We start from the raw sequence: 18,259 nt of genomic DNA on the forward strand, positions 1-18,259 counted from the left end.
GCTAACACATTTATACACGGATGGCGCTTACAAAACATGATCTCAAAATGCGAAGCGCGAAGAATAAACGCACAAATGAGTTAGAAAGGCAAACGCACGTTGACCACAAAAGCCGTCACCGGAAAGGTACCAAGCTATTAGAAAGTTATTAGACAGCTATAAGAAGTAAGGATAGTAGTTTTATCGACCGTATAAACTAGCAGACATTGGTTAACTGAAGTAGCAAGCACGGTGTCAAAAGCGCACAGGCAAGCACGAACACATCTGACTCGATGACTGCAGGCACTCACTGTCAAAACTCTGACGTCAGAAAGAGCGGCATCGAGCGAATGGCCCTTCGTGCTGCCTCTCGCTTCAACGCGAGCAGCGAAAGCAACGCACACAACGCCGTGAGCCCTCGGCGCGCATATACTCTGTAGCTACTGCAGATCGCGTTCGAGATAAGGCCCGCACTGCCGCACTGAGCACACTGGCAGACGCAGCCGCCGCCGGAGTAGAACGCCCCCTTTCCTTCCCCCTGTGCTACCTTGCGGGCGCGAGATCGAACCACCAGGTTTCTCGGCTCACCCTCGCAAGCTTTCACCCTCACCCACATCATACAGCGCGCGGCCGCGATGTTATGGCACTTATTACGCCGACGACGACGGCATAAATTTACCTGGAGTGTCTATGTATACTTGCTGCCGCAATAAAAAGAAGAAAAAAAGAACGAGGGAAGAAATGACGGGCTACACGTGCAAGCAGATCAGTCTTCTCACTGTTTCATTTAGACCAGACGCGACGGCATCAATCTTATACCGTAAATAAGAAAGGATTCGCCGTGCTTCTCTAAAACATAATTTTAACGGAACCCAGAATAAAGTAACATGACATTGAGCATATCAGATGAGTGGTAAGGGAGGTGGCCGAGTTTAAGAGATCGGCAGATTCGGCAACGTGTTGGCGAGGGATTTGTGATTGTTAAAGAGCAATGGCCTTCTTTTTGTCCAATGTACTTTTTTTTGCATAGCATACATTCAAGCGTACATACAGGGTGTCCCAGCTAACTTTGGCCAGAGTTTGAAAATATGCGAATACCACGTATAGCTAGACAGAACCATGGTAATGTTGTTTGCCGTCACTTGGAGATACTCAGATTATTTTTCATTCTACTTAACTACATAAATAGTCTTAATTAATTAAGCAACTTAATTAACCAATTAATAAGCACACCCACACGCAGACTCACACACACCCGCACCCCCAGACACGCACGCACGCACACCCACATCATTACCATTCAAACGCATTCCCTCACCACAGTTCCCGTTCAAGAAGGCACCGCTAATTTTTTTTCTTTTTAATTTCGGTATTCGAAACGCTTACGTTGGCAAGCCTTTCGTCGCGCATCGTTTCGAGAATAAAATTTTGCGTCGAGGGTGGTCTATATTTACACTATCTGAAAGTAGGCCTTCTTTCGCGGTCCAAAATTTTGTTCCTTTTGGCCTTTAAGCCAGTCGACGTCTTAGATCTCTGGTGAATTTGTTTTCACCGACCCTTTGCTTCACATGAATTTCTAAAAAAAAGATAACATTCAGAGGGCTGTTTGTTTTCGGTTTCGCCGAGGAGACTGAACAGCCTTGACCACCGAGGCATTTGTGTTCACTTGTTGTGCAGTTCATGCTTAGCCACGCTGAAGAAATGTGGCACCAATACCGCTACTCGCTGCTGACGAAGTCGGCCCAACATGGCCTGGACTTCTACGTAGACGCGCTGGCTCCGTACGGCGTCAGTGCGGAGAACACGACGATGGTGTACAAGATAATGGACTTGGAGAATGAGCGTAAGCTTCGCCGCGTTTTTGTAATTCATCCGTACACACACACGTATATATGAACCCTGTCGGAACACTTTCTGTGTGCGCCAATGTTCGAATATTTTAATGCATATTACGAACTCCTCATTTTTCATTTATTTACTTTCTCCTTAAGGCCCGAAGGCATTGCGTAAGTTAAGGAGGCACTGACATGTTTGCAAAAGCTCGGAAAATTATACCGGGACAATAAAAACAATAGGAAACAAGAAAATGCAATTAGTCAGCAGTTATGCATTGCTAGTCAGAAAGTCTTGTTGCATTGTGACAATAACTATACTTTCCGAGAGCCGGGGTAATCTGCAGAAACCGGTATTAGACTAACAATTTTGATATCATATTTTTTTTTTTTTGGTGATAAATAGGATTGCAACATAGTCCGCCTGCGAGATAAACGGCACTTGCTCTAAAGCCCACCAGCTGCTTGAACAGCTCCATCTAAGCCGGGTGACGAGAGCGTCATTTCCAGTTGATAATCTTTCGGAAAGTATGGTGTATGTGGTACGAAATAGCTCATCTTTTTAATCCGAAGCATCGTTTTTCTTGCTGTTCTGGCTTTCTTCCGACGTTTCTAGGCCAAACAAACGTTGGTCCAGGCAGCCTCCGCGCCTGACCCGCAAAGTCTGTTGGAAGCGTGACGTCAAGCGTTCTCTCTCTCTCTCTCTCTCTCTCTCTTCGAACGTGATTTCGCAGGCTATGTCTCTACGCAGGTGTATCATACTCAGCGGCTTTAGGTGTTACCTCAACCGCAGCCTCCGCGTAGCGGCAGGCGAACCAGTTGTAAGCAGGCGTCTCATAGTGACATCAGGCGTTCTCCACCTGCTTCTTATGCTCACGCAGCAGATTATGCGAGTTCAAGAACGCGTGTGCGCGCGTGCGTACGTGTGTGCTTGAGAGAGAAGGAAGTGTGTTTCGTTGTGAAGGCGCTTATCTGTCGTGCGTTCTATTCGAGATGATTGCACGTTTACTACACATAGTATTGTGGTGGTTTTCGTGACAATTGTGGTGTGTAAAAGCGGGCGCTTAGAAAGTGCGAGTCAGTCTGCTTTTGTTGGCGACGAAACGATTCCCAATGGCCGAGTCGAAGTACACACGAACGTAAATGCCATTCAATCACGTCTTGCGGGGCAAATGCTTTCCGTTAACGTATATTCCCACAACGCGCGGGATAAGTGTAATTTAGTCTACCGTCTTTTGTCTTCTTTAATTTTCCGCTTATTGAACCTACAAAATATTTGATATCGATTCAATGTGTTCACGTGGAAATTTCTCATATGGGGAAAATTCCCATATGTTTGGAGTATTAGCATTCGATTGAAAGATCACTATTCTAAAAACGCTACTTTCTCGGTCGGATATATACTATCCGGCTATTTCACAAGCATTCGTGGTTTTCTGGGCTGACATATTCAATCACAGATAAGTGAATGGCAGAGCACGTTTTACATTGTGTAGTCCCTTAGGCCTCGTCGCGCACTTTCATTTTTCTTTTTTTTTTTTGTTCAGCAGCACACTGAAAAATGAAATTCCGATCTCGACAGACATTTAAGCCTTGAGCTGCCACGAGGGCAACGAGCACACCACCGTGAACCTCACTTGGGGCCTTGTGCAATGCCGCACACCGCAGCAAAAAATTCCGCCTTGGCTGATTGCTTCAGGCTACAAATTTTGGAAGCTTATGCCTGCTAGAGTGTTGGTCACCGGCATGCTCACTAAAAAAAATCATCCTGCAAAACTCATCCACTGTCCAGCAGGCCAGGGAATCCGCCGAGAGGCAAGAACTCTTGGCCGTAACCTCGGCGGCTGCCCCAGCCCACTAACTGACCGGACGCGAATCGTTCTGATCCGAAATAAACTTTTCTCGCTCGCTCGCTCGCTCGCTCGCTCGCTCACTCACTCACTCGCTCGCTCGCTCGCTCGCTCACTCACTCACTCACTCACTCACTCACTCACTCACTCACTCACTCACTCACTCACTCACTCACTCACTCACTCACTCACTCACTCACTCACTCACTCACTCACTCACTCACTCACTCACTCACTCACTCACTAACTCACTCACTCACTCACTCATCCACAATGGCTATCCAAGTCGGCCAATAGCAAACCGCGTCATGTATCATGCGTGCACTGCACCCGGGTTCCTCCCGCGCTTCACGGCTGCGCCTTCTGTCGGCGCAACCGTGAAGTTCGCTTAAGCCTTGTGCCGTACACGCAGAGACCCAAGTTGGCGTCAGCGAAGTTCGTTGAAGAGCGGCACATGCCCAGTGTCCCATAGAAGTGGCACATACTTACTCAAATAGTCCACATTTTCACACTGTACAACCTTAAGGGTGGACGCACGTTTCTTTAAGACTGCTCTGTTTCCGGAATGGGGCCCTTTTATTTTTGGTGGGATATCTGCACAGCCGGAAAGAAAGCTGGTCTGAACATGCCAGGAATGCTATGCGGAAGACTATATGGGAAACGAAATAAAACGGTGGAGACAAAGTTTGCTCCATGTGTGGCACATAAATCCGGATCGATATGGCCAAATGACGATCCTTTACTGGTTCGGAGTCCTGGTGTCAGAAGAGAACGTTGCAATTTGATGATGTTTAGTGTTTCCTTCGGTGTGTGTGTGTGTGTGTGTGTGTGTGTGTGTGTGTAACTTCCCCTCACCTGCCTTTCTTTTAAAGGCAAACACAATAATATTAATTTGCATGGGCGCAGGATATTTCGCGGCGAAATTAGGCATATTGAAACCATGGCGATGATCTGCTTTTATTACCTATCCAATATTGGTAGCAGTACTCAGCGAAAAAAAATATACGTGAACAACAACACTAAGTTTTCACACATTCGCGAAGATTTTCAACCTTTATTTTATAGAAATTAACGAATTTTTTCACGACCAAGTCAGTGTCTACACGCTCCCCGAATTGCCTAAATAATGGTGTTTATTTCGGTACTCATTCAGTGCCATTTCGCTCGGCAGGCAGTTTTTTTTTTTTTGCGGGCCGATAGGCTGTAATTTGAAAGCTGATAAGATGACAAACATAGATTATTTTCGGAGGGCCGCTTTCCTGGGAATCAAGGTATCGAATCGTCATGCTAACGAAGAGGGCTGACAAGGCTGCTAGACAACAAGTGACAGGGGGATGGGGCTTATGACAAAAGACGAAAGGGTTGGTCCTCAGCGCCGATATTTTGATTTTGCCTTTTATAACCGAGATATCGTAAATACAAGAAATACGGATGTTTGCGGAGCATTCGGATTCGTAGCATCCTGCTGGTATAAGTCTAATAAAAAGACAACAATATAAAATACGTGTATAGACAAAATGCATTATAATATTCCTTTTTAATTCAATCAGCAAGACACAGTTTGTATTATAATTACACTTCAGCATAATAATACGACCTTTCAGCATATATTACAGTTCTTTTAATAATGCTTAAGCGTAACAAGCAACGGTTGACCAAGGAATGCCTCAGCTGATTCAACGTTTCAACCAGAGGACGGGTCTTCGTCGAGGCCCTGACAAAGACGAACCCATTTGCCTAAATGTTGCCTCAGCTGCTCAACGCTTCCAGCCCCTGTCTTCCTGTAAACTTCTGTCTTATTTGGATTAAGCACAACGAGAAGGACCTTACTTTGTTTTGCCTGAACAGGAAGGAAAGTGCAGAGAACACGAGATTGTAGCCTTTTCGTATACACATATACACTGCGGCTCAAAAACATTGCCAGCTTCAAAGCCGAACCTCTGAAAACATAAAAAGGGAATGGTGGAGGGGATGATTATGCAGTTATGCAGTCGTACGCCATCGTTGTTGTTTTGTAGGTTTTTAGAAGTTTGGAGGCATGATTTCACATTTCTTAAATATAGAATGACCGAGAAGGATAGAGAGGGGTCTCGAGTGCGAGCACTTGTTGAGCGACTGGAGAGAGCCTCTCTGTCGTGAGCGTAGCTCGCCTACTCCTATTCACAACATTGAGGCATATATATATATATATGTACAGTTCGCTTCTACCTTAGCCTAACGCTGCCATGAACGGCCATTTACAACTCCTGGTGCACTACAATACATTTGGACGAGGCCAGGGGCCTTTCAAGCGCTCAGTACTCGCACTGGAAGAGTATGCCTAGTCAAGGGGCCAGATGAAGGCTCGTCTTGCCGAGTGGCTTACTGAAAAAAAAAAAAGTGTACAATTAGTGTACACTTAAGGTCACAGACAAAGTCAAAATTATTTTACCATCCGGAATTCATACGAGTTCCGTCAGAGCAGCAGACACTGCTGGCTGTATCCGCTACGTTTTGAACAAGGAACTAGCATGCGTTCCGAAATGTCAAATCTAAACAAGACCTCGTGAGCGACGTTACTTTTTCACTATCCTGAGCAGTATGTCTGATATTGTGAATTAGGCACGTATCTAATAACAAAAAAAAAATAATTCAGAGGGTATTGAAGTAGAATTCGAGCTGCTGTCAGCACTCAAACAATAACAATGAGGTGTGCATTCCTACACAGGTTCCTGATGCACAAAGAACGCTCCTTTGTTTCTTTTCCTTTTTTTTTTTCAGTCATCATATCTCTGAACAAGCACATGAGTGTAGGGTCCTTGCTCGTTATTGGAACGATTGAAGACATGGGACTGACAACAACACCCCTTGTCACGTCAGGTGAGTGTTACGGTGTCGTTTCATTTTAACACGAGAGTACCACGTTATTACGATAAAGAAAGAAACTGCTCGTAAAAATATCAATCGCACTGCTAGTCGAGAGGGACGCCAGTGAAATATTTATCTATTATGGTACAGTCGGCCACAAATGTTTACGGAACAAGAGTTCCGCTAAAGAAAAATTTCTAGGCCAACGGCAACGAAATAATAGACCGCATAAAAATTCTTGTTTCGCATAGCGTAGATACCGTGCAAAGCTTTAAATTTTAAATACAAGTGGAGGGGTCACGGAGAGCTCATTATGCGAGATAGATGTCTTTCATATCGAAACGGAAAATGCACAGCCGATTTAGCGGTAAATGCGAGAAAATGTGGTTGCATTACGTCGCACCTCTTTGAAGTCCCGGATTCATGATTCAAGCTGCGTTCACGGCATTACAAAGAGCTGTTCAATAGCTTACTCATCGCACGACCGACCTCTTCGAGGAGCAAAGGGCGGCGGACGGTGACCGGGGCAGACCACCCTCAGTTGCGCGCGCACACGCACACACGCACACCACACACAGGCACACACACGCGCACACACAGACACGCTCTTCTATGTTCTCCTGTCCCCTCTCTACCAGGTATCGCGCTTCGCACACTTAACACACCCATACATTTTTCTTCCGTTTTGACACTTCTAATGTTAACGCGTTAAAAAAAACGTCGCAGACTAGTTGGTAGCGGTGTGATTCCTTGCCGTTCTGCCACGTCACGGCTGACTGCAGACTGAATATCATAACATATACCACATTTTCCTTGGTGTCAATGTTTGTCGGCTCCTTATGATATGACTAATAAAAATCGGGCCCCTCGGTCAACCCCCTTCTTCTCGTTTATTACATAACGAGGGTCTCGAGTCTGGCAACATTGATGCTTTCCGGTAGCATGTGTGGGTTTACTGACCGGTTGCCTTCACGCAAAAAGGTCATGTACTTGTGACATCTGCGGCAGAAAGGATATTTCACATATGCCGCCAAGGTCCGTGAGTGGTGGCGCTGGTTAACACTCGCAGGGCTTTACTAGGAAAGATAAATACTCAAGAAAATGGAAGGTGAAACGGCGCCGCGGTAGCTCAATTGGCAGAGCATCGCACGCGTAACGCGAAGGTTGTGGGATCGTTCCCCACCTGCGGCAAGTTGTTTTTTCGTCCACTTTCATTTCCATTAATTTATCGTTTCTCTATTTCATTTATTAAGCACAAGTAATTTCCCCTAAATTCTCATTTGTGTCAGTGTTTGTTGACTACTTATGATATGACTAATAAACATCGGGCCCCTGGGTTAACCCCCTTCTTATCGTTTCTCACATGTTGATTGTTTTGTTTATTTCTCGTGAGCTCTTTTTGCTGTATTGTTGCCGTTAGTAGTACGTTTTTTTTTTTACGTTCGTTCTGTATCCGAGATGTCTAGACCAATACGTTGAAATCGTCAGTAGTAAAGACGCGTCCAATCAAATTGCAGCTGCGGCGCGAGTGCTGTTGGGCTATCTCGAACCAACACCAACACCGAAGCCGTATTCTCTGGAAAGTATGGCGATATATCACGTCTATATAAATCTATACACTATACAACAACCGCTGATGCACACTCACTGCTACTGTTCACACTTAAATGTCGCTTCCGCTTTAGGGGCACAAGCATTCGCCCAGTAAGAAGCTCGATTATTTATTCTATTACCTGCTTTTATTTCTGTTTCTCCACTGTCACTAGTATTCATCGCGACAATGTGATAAACAGTCTGTCCATTTCGAGTCTTGCGCACCACGGCGACCGTGGTTTGCAGCCCAATGGGAGGCGATGTTCTCCAAATACACCAACGGTATCTACGGTGGCCGCGACAAGATCGCTTACCTGAAAGAGTTGCTCTCGGTTCTTGCGGAGCTGCTTGGCTCGCCGGCCACGGGTCCCGCTGGGCTGCGTTGTCTCGTCGCCTGGAGCCTGTTTCGACAGCTGCTCGCATACGCACAGCTTCCACGGGGTGCCGGCGATAAGGAAACGCTGTACGTCTGCTACCAACGAGTCAGCGATGTCATGGACTTGGCACTAAACAGCCACTACCTTCAATCAGGTGAGCTGTCGTTGACACACATGATCAACCACTTTCCGCCGTCCGGCTGATAGCTTTAGAAGTACAGAAGGGGGTTGTGAGTAGGTTAGCAAAATTAGACGTCCGGTGTCGGAGGGCCCCTGGGTGGCATAGTAGTAGTAAGGCAGTAGTAGTAGTAGCAGCAGTAGCAGTAGTAGTAGTAAGGCAGTGAGGTAGTCCAGGACGTGGACAGACCCAGTGGCCTTGTTGTGGCTTGGAGGGCGTAGTGGTGAACTGTGAGTGCGCTCAGTGAAGATTCCGATGAATATGAACGTTGCCGAGCAGGCGATACGGTCGAACTGAAAAGGGGCGTCCGCGTCGCTCTGCTTGCGGCCGGAGTGGTGGACGACGCAGATGTCGAATTTATGAAGGCGCAAAGCCCGACGGTCGATCCGAAACGTCGGCCCCACGAAAGGAGAGGACAGCCAACACATAGCGTGAATATCAGTGATGACGTAGAATGAACGGCTGTTGAGGGACAAATTTTGTTAGGCCATAGACTGTCGGACATCACGTTCCAGTGACCTAGAAATTGACCCCCGCCTAACAAGCATGACTTGCGTACGCCAAATAAGTAGCCTTTTCAGAAACGGCAGGCTCGGCTTGGGCAAGGGCAGCACCGAGGCGGGCGGTGCTTCGCGTATGTGTGCACTCCGGTCGAAGCAGCAGAATTGCACGGCGCAGGAAAGGCGGCGAAATGAGAGCGCAGCGCAGCGTAGTACAAGAGTCGTCACAAGCCGGTGCACCCGCGGAGAGGCTACTCGGGTTGCTCTCAAGCTTTGTCAGCTGTCCGATGATGGAATCGATGTCCCGTGCGAAGCAACGGAAATAGGAAGAACGTCCTAAGTGGTTTATAAGCGCTTTGACGGAATTCGAATTGGTAAAGTCGGTTAAAGCACGAAGCTTTTTTTTGGATCAGCGAGGACGCCTTCTTTGGAGGCAGCTTGAGCAAGTGTTAATTTGTGCGTCGTCTAGCGGGCAGAATGACACCTCTTAAGGTTTAGCTGAAAACCAGCCCTTGGGAGGCAGCGCAAGAACTGCTCAAGGGAGATCTTACGGCAACTTATATCTGCTCAAGGCACTAATAGGGGTAAAAGGGAATCCGTAAAAAAGACCACGACCTTGCTATTCAGCGAAGGCAAATGCTTCACCTGAGGCAAATGAGGCGAGATGTCCACTTCGTTAACATGTGCGTTCCTTTCGTTTTCCCTCCCGCGATGTGTCTTCGATATTTTGTTGCGATAGCAATCATACGGACATTCCAGACGAACTTTCAACGTTGCCGTGATGTTTCGTATTAAGTTCAAGCGAACAACATCATCATCATTATCATCATCAGCCTGGTTATGCCCACTGCAGGGCAAAGGCCTCTCCCATACTTCTCCAACTACCCCGGTCATGCACTAATTGTGGCCATGTTGTCCCTGCAAACTTCTTAATCTCATCCGCCCACCTAACTTTCTGCCGCCCTCTGCTCCGCTTTCCTTCCCTTGGAATCCATTCCGTAACTCTTAATGACCATCGGTTATCTTCCCTCCTCATTACGTGTCCTGCCCATGCCCATTTCTTTTTCTTGATTTCAACTAAGATATCATTAACTCGCGTTTGTTCCCTCACCCAATCTGCTCTTTTCTTATCCCTTAACGTTACACCTATCATTCTTCTTTCCATAGCTCGTTGCGTCGTCCTCAATTTAAGTAGAACCCTTTTCGTAAGCCTCCAGGTTTCTGCCCCGTACGTGAGTACTGGTAAGACACAGCTGTTATAAACTTTTCTCTTGAGGGATAATGGCAACCTGCTGTTCATGATCTGAGAATGCCTGCCAAACGCACCCCAGCCCATTCTTATTCTTCTGATTATTTCAGTCTCATGATCCGGATCCGCAGTACCACGACCTGTCCGAAGTAGATGTATTCCCTTACCACTTCCAGTGCCTCACTACCTATTGTAAACTGCTGTTCCCTTCCGAGACTGTTAAACATTGCTTTATTTTTCTGCAGATTAATTTTTAGACCCACCCTTCGGCTTTGCCTCTCCAGGACAGTGAGAGGCAAAGCCGAACAACATCGTGCGCCCTATACTGCGGGAGCGAGATAAAATGTGAGGGTGAGCTGAGAAGGGCTTGGATGCGCGCTGTCTTCCGGCGCACACACTTTTGAATGTCCCGTGATCAAGCGCGCGCTAGAGCAGACGAACGCGCGTCTCCACCTCTAGCCTGGCCATAGCCGCGCATGGCTGTCCGCGCGGATGAGCACATACGCGGGCAACGCGCCGTGTCTTGGAGGCAAACCGTACTTGAAGGCAATCTACAGGGGGCAAGCCAAGATGGCTGGTGGCTTCATAGGCGCTGTTTTCCCGCACCTATATTGGAGGTTCCGTAATATCACGTTTCGGAAACGCGATGAAGCGAGAAGGAGCATAAAATGTTCGCTCTCCCGGTGCTCTCTATCACGCCGGCGTTGTCACAGCGAGCGCTCGCAACCTTCGAGTTAGATCAGTTCGTGCGTTTCTGTGTGCACGGGACAGTTAATTGGTGATCGAATATTTGCTCCAACTTATACGGCCGATAAAAATGTGATTCAAGTAGTCGTCTAATAGTCTGCTAATGTTACCAATTCTTAGAGTTTCGTGCGGGACGGCGACTTTTTGTGACCTCGTATGGGTCGCGGCACATGTTGCATTATTTATCTGTTTCGCAGTCGAGGTTTCACTTACCCTGATGTTTCTATTTTGCTTTATTCTTTTTCTCAGTTGATGTTCTAATTTGCATCGGTGTTCATCAACGTCGTTTGTTTTCATCTGTTCGCACTGACAGATCTTTTCTAGACATAAGTGATATTTTGCTTGATATCCTAGTCATCCTCCAGAGCTCTCCCATCTCCTCCTGCGTAGTGTCCCTCGGAGACTTAGCATAAAGCTTCCTACAAAAACTACTGGAGGGAACTCTGGCGCTATAGTTTCTACGAGAGCCACAAGCATAATGGCTCAGCCAGCATGGGAATGATAGTTAGTACTTTTATTTGCCACAAATTTGTGCTTCTATCTTCAAAGAGCTTTGTGACTTTGCAGCTTGATCATTTTCAACACAGTGCTGCATTAATAATACAACTCGTAATCATTTTTCATGTGAAGAGAGTCTTCTTGTCTCACGCATTTAGAAAAAAAAAATCAGCAAGGACCCTTAAGACTGCTTACGTGATGGAATGCGAAAGCGTTATTTATTACCGCTTAGGTGAAATGTTTTCGACATGTATTAAAGTTCTCTCTGCTGAATCGGTGTGTGTGTGTGTGTGTTTACGTATACGTTATCCACAAACCGGAAACGTTGAGACATTTTTGCTGCAGAACGATGAATATTTTTTTGTGTTCCCTTGCTTAATTTTCTGGGGCGTGCTTCCGTGGACGACCACGTTTCACGGCCGCCTTTTAGGTAGACACTTCGGACATCATCCCAGTACACGCAGCACCGATTAAATCCGAAGGCAGCGACGTGGCGGGCGCGATGACACATGCACTAGGCACATCTCGTTCCTTACAATCATAATTTGGCGCCGAGGGTGCATCGCAGTAGATACAGTAGACGCAGCACTGATGAAATCCTAAGAGCGAGTGACACATGGGATGCAGTGACGTAAGCAGTGACGTGACGTGACGTGTGCAGTGACGCACGCACTAGGCACAACTTTAGTGAACCATTACCGTGGAGCCACCGCGGCGTAGGGCAGGCGCGCTAGTCTCGCACCCCGGAAGCTCGGGTTCGATTCCCACCCACACCGAAATGTACCAACCTTTATTTTAAATTCGATTGATTAACTTTGTTTACAGAAACCTGCCTGACAAATTTGACGTCAATTGGCCATCGGCCATTTTTGTCACCATCTTTCAATCGCGCCGCCGCCGACATGCCGGGCTTTCGCGCAGTAGGGCATATAATGCCTTAGCACTAAAATGAGATCGCTTTAGGACAATGAACGCAGAGAAAAGACACAGTTAACGAAGTTGCAAGAACCTACGAAGCCACAAGAACGAAGGACACAGAAATCGACATCGGAACTGTCATGCCCATCGTAGCTGAAAAATTGCAGGTCCCGAGTTCCCTCTAGCAGTTCAATAGGAAACTCTATGCCTTGTAGTAACTAAATCAGTAAATAAATAGTCTCCCACCACCATGCACCACGCAGTGGTGAACTACCATGCAGTGTACAGAGCCTTGGACATGTTTGCCAGAATCCGCGAGGCCTTTGGTGCAGCAATACGGAACTCGAGCTGGCTCGTCGGCCATGAGCGGCACGTAGCCCTGCGGAAGCTGGCCAACATGAAAGCCCTTGTTGGCGGCCCCGAGCATAGGTGGGACGAGCACTACGTGGAGGAGTACTACGGTCAGTATTCTCCCGATATATACTTTGTGTTTTGCAAAACAAGTTCGCCTATGTGTAACTGCTGAGGCGTCATTTCGTTGGGAAATCGCTGCGGGCTACGTTTTCAAAGAAAAGCCGCGCATGTGTGGTACGGAAGGCGACGATTACGACGAAAACTGAGAGCGCGAACACTCTCACGCTGAAGCTATGCGAAGGGGTGCCAGTGGTATTCAGATGTTTGTTGTGCCGGAATATATCCCAACAAACGCCAACGCTGTGCAAGTTTTAGGCAGAGTTAAAATGTATTTGATGTGCTTAGGCTGGCGAACTATTTGACAACTGTTTTTCCTAACAGAACGAGATCAAGATTAGGAACAATATTATGATCAATATATAGAAAGCGTTTGCTTGAAGTATGACCGTAAATCTACTGAACTTTGGCGTCTAATCAAGACACTTGAGTGGGATAGTTCGGCATGCCGCCCAAGGGAGCCCCAACGCGGTGCAGCATGGTTAAAGGGCTATAGTTATTTGTTGGAGACGGCAAACCCGTGCGGATATATGTGCAAGTGGTGCAGTGTTTCTTCACGGGCATTGCAATAGGTATTGCTTGATTCGCATCAGTGTGGCTTTAGAGAATTGCAGCCAACAACCGACCGTCTCGTGCTTACTGAGGTAAATATTTGTAACGCTTTTGTCCATACATAGTCTTGCTTGCACGCATATATACCACAAAAAGCGGTGCGCTCTATACACATACGATGACATGCTACGCGCTTCCTTGAATTTAGTAGCTCTTGAAGAAGGCTAAATGCAGGGATCTTGCTTCTAGTAATACTTCCAGTAACTAGACATGTTTGCAACGGGCTCCTCAGTTACAGACGCCCTCGCCAAAAGCGCAGATGTACGAATGAGAAAACTTGATATGGGCTCAGACTCTTACAAGTAGGCTAGCACCTCACTTTGTTTTCTTCCTGCTACAAAATTCTGGCAAGGAATCGGTTTCTTCCTTTTGTTTTTCCTTGCCCGGCACCCTAGTGTCGGTCACACAACACGGAGAGGAGAGTATTAATGCATCGGAGTGTAGCATAGAAGTTAATGCTTACGAAATTGAATAACCAGTATAGATCTAGCATGGGAGTGAGGGGTATGTACAATTATCATCCTTCTTTATCCGTACACACCATTTTAAGCGCATTTTCGCTACTTCTATGCAGTGCTGCATATTACTCGTTGGGTTGTGTCTTATGGTGCTGGATCAATGCGTCTTCTATCCAAAGCATATCTTTGCTCATTATATTGGCCGTGTTAAGTTAAGCATTTATATTTCAGCCTTCGTTGTGCCGGTTAAGTCTGACGGTGGCTGTCCCGTCGTGAGGAAAAGCAAAACTCCCAGCATTTCCCGAACCACGGTTAGGCATCTCATGACAAACTACTGACTATTTATTTTAGTTTAAGGCAGACTCATATGCCTGTATGACATCCTAAACAAGAAACGACGACGTCATGTTTGACAGCTGATGAAAAAGTCAAGGTCAAAACCGTAAGCAGTGGGGGACAGCAGCCTGTGGGCTCGAGAGTACGTATATATTGGTTCGAACTTTGCTATTTGGCTTTGAGCAACCGTCTCGTTGCTGTATATAACCTAGCTAATCTGTCATCATAAATTTGTCACTTGGCCATGGTAGCCTAAATTAGCCTGAGATGTCCACTGCTCCAACTGTTTTGAAAACATTAGATACAAGGAGAGCAGGTTAAGCATTAACGAGTACTAACGCAGTTCAGGTCTAGCGATGCGTGCGCTGTAAAGCGGGGACTTCTGAAGTGAATGCACTGCAAAGTATTTGGCAGAATGAATTTGTCGTGAACTTCAAGCATTGAACTTTTATTAGAGAATAGTTCTGCGGCCAACAGCCAACACAGTTGAACCACAAAGAACAACGAAAAGGGGCCGCAGCGTGCCTTCTCGACGAAGCTTTTCCAAATCGTATCCAGGTACTGTAGTCATCATTCCCAGTACGGTTGAACAATTATAGCGGCGCGTTTAATTCCTCCAGAAATAGTAGTTTGAACTGAGTGCAGTGTAGGTTTAACTAGCTGACATACCAAGCATCCACCTGTTATTTTTTCAGAGCGCAGCTCTTAATGCGCTTGTTCCTGCGTTGAGCGTCGGCATAACCGAGTAAGTGAGCACAGCGAGGGATGAAAGAGCGAACGCGGAGCACGAAGCCGGCGATAGCGAAGAGAGCGCGAGGAGGAAAGCGGAGGAGGAGGATACAGCGAAAGCATGTGGCGAAAAGCGGAGGAGGAGAGTATGTTGACAGAGGGAGGAGGAAAGCAGAGTGCCGCGCGATTCTACGAGATGGCGACGAAGTAGCGTGCGCCGTAATGCACCGGTGACGTCATTAATAGGGCACGCGGCGAGCGCTGAGCGAGTGCGTCCACCAGTACCATATATGGAGACAAAGCGCTGGCGTGTGCTTCGGACCCACATTGCATGCGCTACTTCGCCCGCGCCGACGTGCCGCTAGAGAATGCGCATGAGAATGCGCTCCGTGCGAGACACGTGCGCGTTCCCGTGTTTGCGTTTTCTTTCTGAACAAATGAGCGAGCAGCCAGTGGAATTAAACACACCTGAACAGGTGTGCTCAAATTTCGCATTAGGGAGCATCGTAATCGTCGGTGATTTTTTGTTTTTTTTTTGGCTAAGAAACGTTGACTGCGGGCGCCTTGTGCAAGACTCACGCTATGACGTCGTAGAGCGTGGCAAAATAGGGAGGGCCTCAAAAAGCGGCAGAGGAGTGCGTGCGAGCAGAGAGAGTTTTCGTAAAGCGTTCCGGTGCCCCTTTATATAGCCGCAGGTAACTGGCCAATAAACACTCGATCGTGTTCTCACAAGAGTCGTGGTTCGGGAGAGTTGGTTTTCCCTGACTTTTTCTTAGCACCAGTGAAATTTAGAATGAGTGAAGGAAACTTTTAAAAGGAAACACGGCACATCCCCTCCCCGTTTCTTGTCGAATTCTTTTTTCTGGGTTAGGATAACGACAAGAACACGTGGCTGGCTTGGTATATATATATATATATATATAAAGCTGCAGGCATCTATAAAGGCTGCCAGTGTCGAGGTCAACTCTGTGCAGTGAGCTAGAAGAATCGTGAGAACTCTTGATTCCTAAACCCCTTATCGAACCCCACTGTTCTCCTCGTACTTCCCGCCAATCCGTGCTGCGCGATTCCGTAGCTCTTGACACAATTGCTTGACGTACAGAAAATGCGGGCGGTGCCCCGCATGCGCGCACGCAGAGGGGCTCCCCGACTCGCCGAGTGACCGTTTTTTCGACGCGTGGCTCAAGGCTCGGTCGTTCTGCGCCCACCGCCGGTGGTTGGACCAGACGAAGCTGGTGTTCGACGTCGCCACGGTGAACGCCTACTACGAGCGCGAAACCAACGTCGTCATCGTGCCGGCTGCCTTGCTGCAGCCCATATTCTTCTTCCCCGACGGCAACGAGGCGTACAACTATGGAAACCTTGGAGATGTGAGCCCGCTGATTCTGCCGGACCGGTTCCTCGGCATTATAAAACTGCCTGCCGAAGAAGTCCCCCATGGACCAGCTTTGAAAAGAAAGCAAAATCGGCAGTGATTTAGCGGTAAATGGGAGAGGAAAGCGTTAGGGTTAAGTCGCACCTCTTTGAGGCCACGGATATCAATGAATTAAATCGTGTCCACCACATTGCAAAGTGTTGTTCACGAGCGCACTCGACAAACGTGTGAGGTCGATATATATATATATATATATATATATATATATATATATATATATATATATATATATATATATATATATATATATATATATATATAGGGGGTTTCTTCAAAGTGCAGCACGCAGGACCCGACGTAACATACGCAGGGATGAGACGACGAACTTTTAGGACGACTTATTTGCTGAACGTTTTCGGCTGGAGGACCAGCCTTTGTCAGAGTACAAAGGCTGGTACACCCCAGCCGAAAACGTTCTGTAAATAAGTCTTCCTAAAAGTTCGTCGTCTCATTCCTGCGTATGTTACGTCGGGTCCTGCGTGCTGCACTTTGAAGAAACCCCCTATATATACATACATATATATATATATATATATATATGTATATATATATATATATATATATATATATATATATATATATATATATATGCCGCGGGCGGGGCGCGCACACCAGATAAGCACCAGCTCTACCAGGCACTTACCCAGAAATTTTTTAACGGCCACCATTCGCCATAAAGACGCGTAAACCCGCAAAAGAGAAATAAAATAAGGCGTATCTCACAGGTACACCTGTGAGATACACCTCTCTTTCACTTGGCAAACAAGCAACCACATCAAATGGACTTGCGCAGGAAAGACGCGCAGGAAGAACACTGCCAAGAACAAGTAAAGAAGTGAAAGTGTAAAATAAAGACCTCTGTAGTAGACTACAACTTAAAAAAAAAAAACAGCAGTTGGCAACCAAGGCACACGGACCGCGCGGGGTTGTGTGACTGCGCCAGCAAATAACAGAAGCAAAAAATCGTCGTCATGCGACCTTTTCAAAATGGCGTCGTACTTGATACTTCCGGACCGTCTGCTGTTCTTGAAGAGTCTTTTCAACAACGGATGCAATGAGGTGTGCCACAGACATGGACAAAGTGTATGGAGTCTGAGCATTTTACTCTTCAGTAGTCTGCGGTACAGTTCATTTCAATGCTGAGCCCGTTTCACTCATGAAATTTCACTGCATGCCAACTGAAGTATAACTTGACAATACATAGTTGCAGCGAAGCAAGTATTTTATTTCAGTTCAATAAAGAATTAAGCTTTCGCCATTCCTCTATAATAGGCGAGGGAAAACGTATACAATTACGCGCTAATCATTTCATTTATGTGGTTACCGCCTTATTTGGGTAACAGGAAATGTTTGAAGTACGAATTACTTGCAGCCTCGCGGATGAACAGTCGCTGGTGGTTATGAGGCCTCCGCGGGGCTACACTGCAGACCTACATTGCATCCGACTATAGTAGCGTTTTTTGAATTAGCTCGGAAAGAATTATAGAGAAATGTGTATTTGCGGAACAATCCCAGTTCTTTTGGATCCCTAGTTTACTGCTCTACCAAACTGAGTGCCGAAACCGACTCGTATTGTTGTTTGGAAAGTTACGTAACGATGCGTGGCCGCCAGTCGCGTACAACCGCGTATGGCGCAGGAAGCTGTGATTC

The 18,259-nt window shown here is 46.8% G+C and overlaps 1 protein-coding gene across 1 annotated transcript; it reads left to right on the top strand.

Moving 5' to 3' along the window:
- The first annotated feature begins 8,353 nt into the window (after nt 1–8,353).
- LOC126528269 (neprilysin-11-like) lies at nt 8,354–16,649 on the top strand. The gene is made up of 3 exons (XM_050176159.3): nt 8,354–8,632; nt 12,832–13,029; nt 16,312–16,649. Exons 1-3 carry the CDS (start codon nt 8,362–8,364, stop codon nt 16,647–16,649), a joined length of 807 nt encoding a protein of 268 aa, XP_050032116.3. The 5' UTR covers nt 8,354–8,361.
- Nucleotides 16,650–18,259: the final 1,610 nt, after the last annotated feature.

The sequence above is a fragment of the Dermacentor andersoni genome, chromosome 9 (assembly GCF_023375885.2).
Source record: "Dermacentor andersoni chromosome 9, qqDerAnde1_hic_scaffold, whole genome shotgun sequence".
Lineage (NCBI taxonomy): Eukaryota > Metazoa > Arthropoda > Arachnida > Ixodida > Ixodidae > Dermacentor > Dermacentor andersoni.